At 30.6% G+C, this 8,360-nt stretch overlaps 1 protein-coding gene across 1 annotated transcript in view; it reads right to left on the bottom strand.

The window, feature by feature from the left end:
- Window positions 1-8,113, bottom strand: part of LOC144965231 (corepressor interacting with RBPJ 1-like) — a 23,232-nt gene extending 15,119 nt beyond the window's left edge. Inside the window, exons 1-6 of the mRNA XM_078900339.1 lie at window positions 7,899-8,113; window positions 3,805-3,899; window positions 3,197-3,275; window positions 1,863-1,927; window positions 1,309-1,460; window positions 189-292 (exon numbers count right to left, since the gene is read on the bottom strand). Coding sequence (XP_078756465.1) covers window positions 189-292; window positions 1,309-1,460; window positions 1,863-1,927; window positions 3,197-3,275; window positions 3,805-3,899; window positions 7,899-7,970 — 567 coding nt within the window. The 5' untranslated portion in view covers window positions 7,971-8,113. The remainder of the gene's footprint in view (window positions 1-188; window positions 293-1,308; window positions 1,461-1,862; window positions 1,928-3,196; window positions 3,276-3,804; window positions 3,900-7,898) is intronic.
- Between the last annotated feature and the right edge of the window lie 247 nt (window positions 8,114-8,360).

The following is an 8,360-nucleotide window of genomic DNA, read 5'->3' as shown; positions in this document are numbered from 1 at the left end:
TCTAAAAATTATATGAATTATTGAAAAAAACAAAAAACAAAGCTTTATTCAAAACACTGAAAAAAATAAACGAGACTCTTTAAGAAATAGTTCAAAGTATCCATCAAATTTATTGCTTATTCAAATAGATCTTAGGTCCACAATAATTGTGACAGTATATTGCTTCACTAAGGTTGCAAATAATATACCTGAGCATCATCCTCAACTCCAATCATCTTTGCCAATATAGAATTCTTAAGGGCAAGACCGTCACTGCCTAGAGATTTCAACAAATTGCCACTACTTGATTCGGCTGAAATGAGAAAAAAAAAAAAAAAAAAGCAGTCTGTGAGAAATAATATGATTGGATATAAATTTTCAACATTGCTATGTCAAAATTACGATTTTAAAAAAAAAAAAAAAGGCATTTTGCAATGATGATTTACCAATATAGAGTCTTCCATAATAATTAAACTTAGAGATGTATCATGTGTACATTAGATTTAAGTTTAGTAAATAAAGGTTGTAGAAATTAATAGTAAAATATGAACAACTCGACATTTTGAAATGGCGATAATTTTTTTCTATCAATCACAAACTTAACCAAAATGAGCTTTTATATAGCGCGTATCCACTAAATGTTCAGAGCTTTACCAAAGGGTCCCAAGTCAACATAATACTTAACATATTACAATTTCGTTCTGGGGACAAATACAACACAGTTACCATGCACCTTTACAAATAGGTACAATAAAAAAATATGAGTATTAAATAAATAGTAACAATTGCTTGCCACCATTTAAATAAAAGATCATCTATTACCATAAAGCAATTTCCATCAAATCTAATAATCCATCAGTTCAAATCCTGCTTGGCAGGTTAGAAAAAAAAAAATCAGATCGAAATCATGATCAAAAGTAGTCATTTTGTGAATAAAACAAGTGCTCCATTGGAGTTATTGGGACCCCTGAGAAAATTTTGTACGACTAGATGACTTTTTTTGTAAACTCTTCTGGGCTGCGTCAAAAGCCACTGGAAGATACAAACTTACTTGTACGACACCGGTATATATATATATATATATATATATATTATATATATATATATAATATATATGTTTGGTTCCTTTATGGTGATAGTTTCTCCATTCTGTGATGTCTATCTTCGGAAAGGAGTAGTCCAATAAACCAGGATAACTTATATGATTCTCTAAACTCAATAACAGTTGGGTTTTTCTAATACACTCAGCCAACTATTGCTCACATCCTAAAACCTTATGTTTATAAATATTCAGAATAAATAGTTGTATCACTTAAAAGAAAATCTTACGAAGTTCTGGTTCAGCTGTGAGATCTTTGCCATAAAGAGGGCAGATTTTGTCTGTGTTGACGTGACCCCATTGTCTGCATTTTATACACCGTACATTCCTGACTTCTATACCAAAGGGCTGATCTCTGATTGTGTCATCATCTTTTGCATACCTAAATAGAAACAAGAAAGGATACGGTATAAAATCAATTTGTATGACAAATAATATAAGATAAGTATAATAGAGATAAAAATATGTTGCTTTTCCACAAAATTGAACAAGAGATTCATGAAAGACCTGCTTTGCTTTGGACCAGAAATAAGTTTTGAAGAAGCTCATCAAAAATACCAGAAAAACTAGCATTAAAAATCATTCTGAAAAAAAATCTGTTTATCAAAAGCTCACTAAATCGTTACATCAATGTAATTCAATGAATTATGATGATTAGAAATTTTAAAATAAAAAGCATAACAACAAACCAGAAGAACTATGCACTCACAACCAGACAAAACGTATCAATACTGACCCATTTAAAAGAAGCCTAAGTTAAGCAATTAAAGTAAAAATTACTCACGCTTCACGAGGTGCATTGTACTTCCTTTGCCATTCAAACTTCACTTCCTGCTGTGGTTCTGTGTCCTTAAATATCAAATCAAAGATCTATTTGTTAAAAAAAGCAGTAACTTGATTTCCTTTCTCGAGTGTTAAAAAACTGATGCACAACCAGGACCATAAATATAACAATTTATATACAAATAATTGTTTTTGTTTTTTTAATGGAACAAAAGCTAAGAACTTAAAAAATAGAAAAATAACAAATTTTTAATGGATTAAAACTTTCAGAGCTGTTTCCATATTTAAAAAAAAAAAAAGATACTGGTTGGCATCAAGGATAATTTGATTACATAAGTTTTAAAAACATCCAAGGCTGAATATGATAAATCTAAAAGTCGGCAATGTAACATGGAAATGCTTGTGAGAATTTTAAATTTAGAGACATCTTAACCATACGAAACACAAAGTGCAAATTACAGACCCAGAAATAAAAGAGCAAACAAATAGAAATGTACCCCTGATGAGAAAAATTAATTAGTTTCTATAGTGATAAATGTATTGTTATTTCTCTTTACTTTCCTTTCTCAGTTGGCTATTACTACATGGGTGGACCATGAGACCAAAACTTCGTGCAAAGAAAGGTTATAATGTTAACTGATTCATCAGAAAGTTCCTTTTTATATTAAGATACACAAAGCTGACATTATTGTTACATTATAAGGCATAACAATCTTTACAATTAGAGAATGCTCAAATTCACTCAAATTTAAAGAGAAAGTAATTTTAGAGCGTTCAATTTCTATTTTAGAAATAATTTTGAAAAAGTCCTAGAAGTTACACCCGCAAAAAGTTATCGAGGCTTTGAGCATTCTCTAGTGCCCCTACTCTGTTCTTTGTTTTAGACTCAGAGCAATATAAAAATAAAAAATATATTTCAATTACTTGCTTATTTTTATTTTGCTCATTCCTTTACTTTTTCTCTTTCTTTATATTACTATTACTGATAAAGCACTCATTACATTTCAAACCTATCTGTTTTTACACTTTTGCAGGTATTCTCACAATATCAGGCCTTGCACAGCTTCTTATCGCTTACAAAACTATAGAGCAGCATGTAATATTGCAAACTGAAAGCAAACACTTCAAAGGTCACATTGGCATTCCCTTATAATAGAATATTTTCTCATATCTGTGTAACAGCAGTCTTAAAAGAATGAAGCTGAGATTGAAACAAAAATGCCTTGAGGTCCTTTTAGTCTGAAGAAGATAACTTCAAAATTAAATGTTTAATTATTACTGACAAAGATCCTCTTCATAGCTAAATTTGAATTGAATAGTACAGTCTACAATTACCTCTTTTTTCTTTAAACCAGGTGGAGCATCATACATGAAACTCAAACCAACTTTAGCCTTCTCATCTCCAAGCAAAGCCCTGTTAGAGAGAAATAATAATTAAAACATAGTGATTAAAAAGCTTCACCAAGAAGAAGAGGAGTACCTCTTTTAACTGAAAACAGATTGACTGTACTATGCCCATCAACCATATACAGCTAGATCAAGATACAGAGCAATTAAATAAAAAACAAATATGTGACTTAGTTTGGGTCTTTTTTAAAAAATGTGTTCACCTGATGTGCAAATGCAAAGCTGTCACCCGAATATATATCTATATATATATGTATGTATGTTTATATATATATATATATATATATATATATATATATATATATATATATATATATATATATATATATATATATATATATATATATATATATATATATATATATATATATATATACATATATATATATATATATATATATATATATATATATATATATATATATATATATATATATATATATGTGTGTGTGTGTGTGTGTGTGTATGTGTGTGTGTGTGTGTATGTGTGTGTGTGTGTGTGTTTTGTTGTTTGTTTGTGAGCATGCACTACTAACCTGTTGCTTAATACTTCTTGCTCTTTCTGATACTGTGCCATAAGATCCTCCTGCTTTTTTTTTTCATAAGCAGTTTTCTGCTCAGCCATCCATTTCTGTTTTAAAACAAGAAAAGGATTGAATCATTTTTTCATAACTTCTTGAAAACCAAAAACGTTGTGCAATTAAAAAATTCCAAAGATAATTAATTGCACAAAACAACAAATTTCAACAACTAGACTTAGCTTACACTTACATATTACTAATTCACAAAAATCATTGAACAATCACACATAACAGGTATGTAGACAATTGGAACTGTTTTCTTAAAGCTACCTACTAAGGTTAGAATGCGCTGCCAGATGATTTCCTCAACAGTGTCAATACATGATCAATACATGTGATTTGTGAGCAATCCCTACACAGCTTAGAGCAAATTTTATCAATACAAAAGGTGTGGCTGCCAAAAAGTAGAATGAGAAGAAATATCTATTTAAAGACGCAGGTATTTATGACCCAGCAATCCAAGTAAATCAAAGTATTGAAAAGGTAAGAGCAGTTCAGAGGAAGACAACTTTATATTGAATTGTCTTATATAGTGAACATTACAATAGTAAAAATGAACAAATTGATCGTCAAAACTCTGATAATAATTTATTGATCTAGAAAATTGTACCAAAATTTGCACTTCACATATGAGAAGACAGAAAAGGTGTAAAAAATTATCTAACTCTCAAAAAATAAATGGCATTGCACCAATGAAATGATGTGTCCATAAAACCAGAGGGGGAAAAATGATATTCCCTCTGGCAAGAATTATCCAATTTATATAGTATTAAAGGGACAGTAACTATCATTACGCAGAGAAAAGTCAATTTTATTTTTACAATCTCTAAGTGAAATAGTGTTAAAAAAAACCTCAGAGCTGATATCATATTTTTTAATATTTATATTTATTAATATATGAGGACTGTTGAGAATATGCAATCACAATGTAAAATAAAATGCTATAAGTTATAAGATAAGATAAGATAAGATATACTTTATTGATCCTTTTATGGAAAATATAATTTTGTATCACAACACAATTCGGTAATATATAAAAGAAATATAAAATGTTAATAAATTAAATAAAACTTGACAAAGAATATTAAAAGTCTTAAAATGTACAGTGGAACAACAAGCGGATATATTATGGTGACTATGATTATACTGATAATAAAATTCTTGTCCAATAAAAATATAAATAATCAAAAGATTATCAAGATACTTTATAAACTGGTAAGGTTAAATAATATTATAATAAAAAGTAGAGAGGAATATAACATAAAAATCATGTTATTGATATTGCGATTGCATAAATATTTCATCTGAGGAATAAATAAATTATTTTGCGGTTATCACCTTAATTCATAGAAATATTTATCATTGGCTTTAAAGTAAAAGATTGTAGATAAGAGATTGAAAAGGAGTTATATATATTATTTCTAAGAAGTAAAATGTTCTATAAATATAAATATAATTATTGAATCACCTCTCTATAATATTATCCTTACTTCACACATAGATAGATGAATATGTTGGCTTAATTTATTTATTTTTTAACAATGACTTTTACTTTAAATTTAGAACAGGACGCATAAGTTAAGATCATAAATTAGTTATTATCTACATGATTATGTTAATACTATGAGTGATTGTGAAAATTTATTAATTCTCTCTTAAACAATGGGACTATGCTGTGGTTCTCAATACACTTTCACTTCTAAATATGGGAATATACTGAATTCTATCCTTATAAATTTATATTGAATTAAATAATTTATAGGCAGTCTCTACGTACCGGTAACTGGGCACCTATCCTCAGGATCTACATAAACAGTAACTCTGGTAACTGGTTTGCCGTTACAATACAAGCAATGGATGGACCTAGCTCTGTGTGTTTGTGTTATTTTTAAAAATCAAACAATACAATTTAACCCATTAAAGGCGAGATTCAAGGTTACCGTGTATAAATGGTACTGTGTATGTAGATCCTGAGGCTAGGTGCCCGGTTGTAACGAAAATAATGATACAAAAATATCTGCGAAATTCCTCTTCATAACGAAGTTATGCACCTTTAATTGAACCCCCCTAAAACTTTTAGTAAAAGCGAACGGCAATTTTCAGTCATAACTTTCTTATGGGCGAGTTGGGTCACAATTTGACTCCCCCACTGTTGCTGCTCACTAAACTGCCTAAAGTTACCGTGTACGTGGACACTCTGTAATTTATAATGCCATTGGAAATACATGGGCAATGTTTTCAATTCAACAAGACAAAAGAGTCTTGCAAGATTTGACAGCTAAACAGTGCAAGAATAATGTATACTATCGAATTCTTAGTTTCATCGTGTTCAGGGAATTTTACAGCACTCTGTTTCTTCTACTGATCAGGACACATCCTTCAAACTAAGTTTTCACTAATACATTTCCAGAGCTGAATTATGTGCCATTCCTCTTATACTAAAACTGTTTCAATTTAATTATGTCACTGCCTACAGTCAGATACTTGTTTATCTGGATCCATTTTGGAGGTATGAGTAGAGTGCCTTACCACCTTACTCCAGACCAAAGTTAGTGATAAGTATCAGTCTGTTCTCATAGAAAAGAAATCTAGGCTACATCTTTATTTAGGTCATTCGAAACGATTCTGTTGATATTTTTTTTTTCTTTTTTTTATCGAAAGAAAAGAAAAGACTTGATATTTCAAAAGCTGAAAAATGTACTCCTATTCGCCTTTGTTAATATTAACTGATGGATTTTGTGACCTAAAGAGTTAGATACTTTTCCGCAAAGACCACAATTTCGATTTCATAACTGGCCTACCGGGGGGGGGGGGGGGGGGGGGGGAAGGGGATGACCACCGACATTTGACTAAGGCTAATATTTTAGATGGGTTTAGATTATGCTGGATAAAACTTTGGGTCTGAACATGATTTTATCAAGTTAGGATGCTTAAAAATTACATGCAACAATAAGCATTATGATGATCTTGCAAAATTCATCCAAAGCGGAATCATACATTCTAACGGACGACTAAATTGGCAATGCTTAAATTTAAATATAAACGATAAACATCATCAATTGATCTCTCATGAATATCTACTTCCTTACAGGTCTTATAACCCAAATTGTTATGGACTCATTGTTGTAATAATCTCTGAGAATAATCAATCGTGACAGTGACAGTGACAGCATTTATAGGCACTTTGATAACTCCAGTCCAGTGACCGCCAATAGGCTCACTGTAAGGTGAAACTCGTATTTTGGAACTTTATTTTTGACCCTTTACTGTGTTGGTCACCATGGCTTTATTTGTGAACCTATGTGACTAATTTTGGTATCATTATAAAGGGCACAAAACAAGCTTTCTAACGGTGTATTTCAGTCTCAATTCCTGATTGTATTTCTCAGAAAACGTATGTCATAAAAATTTATAAATTTTTGAATTATAACAACTTTTTAAATTATGGATACATTTTAATTATACTTCATACATCGATAGACAAAATTGAAGAATATCTCTACCAAATTTCATAAAAATTGATATACTCGCTCATTATTTTATTTTTCGCGCCACCAATCCCACTTTTTAGGACAAACACCTCATATTTTTTTTCCATTTTCGTTTATCATTAATTTTTTCCAAACTTTCCATACATGAAAATGATTTATATGAAAATAAAGCTTATTTTCTGACCTTTAAAATGAAATCTAACACTTGCCATTTATTTTTTAATTGAAACAATATTACTGAAAACAATAAGTGGGCCATGTTGACTGCAAGACTCAAAATTTCCCGATCGCCGCGAGATGCTGGTTTTGAGGCAGCAGTGAGATCACCAGATTCTCTCTGTAAAGTTGACAAAAAATTTCAGTAGAAAAATATAAATAACTCTGGAACCGTAGGTCGTAGAGAAACAAATAAGGTATCGAATTTTATGTTTTTTTCAAGTCCTATCCCCCTGACTGAGTCAAATCAAGATATTTTGAGTTTGAAAATTTTATCAACTTTAGAATTTTGTTATTTTGTTTTTATTTTTATAATCGACAAGCAGCAACATTTTCACTTACCCGTTTGATATTATCTTTACTTGATGGATGGAAAAACTTCTTTGTCATATAATTATTAAAACCTTTCCCCATGATTGATTAGTTGTGTAGTCCAATAAATAAAAAATGGGAATTGAAGGCGCCGCTTAAGATGATCCCGTCAAACGATCAAAGAAGTCAAATCCCAAGTCGTAATCTCGAAGCTGTCGTTGTCGGAGCGTTTCGGGTTTCGTGTGTAAATGATCTCAATTTTTAATGTTTACTTCATCGATGGTCACTGCTTCGTACTTTCGTCCTTTCAATCATTTACTCGTCAGGATTAGCCAACCCGTGCCACCCCTTCACACCCAAGGCGAAATACAATCAGGTGACAAAACAAGGTGGTGCACAAGGTGGTGTATTTCGCACTTGTCCAAATACCATGAAGTGAATATTAGATTTACACAAGTATTTTATTTCTATTATTTACTGTCGTGTATGTGG

Source organism: Berghia stephanieae, chromosome 2 (genome assembly GCF_034508935.2).
Source record: "Berghia stephanieae isolate SIO BIC M18660-M18661 chromosome 2, UCSD_Bste_1.3, whole genome shotgun sequence".
Taxonomy (NCBI): Eukaryota; Metazoa; Mollusca; class Gastropoda; order Nudibranchia; family Aeolidiidae; genus Berghia; species Berghia stephanieae.
This window is presented reverse-complemented; position numbering and strand designations above follow the sequence as displayed.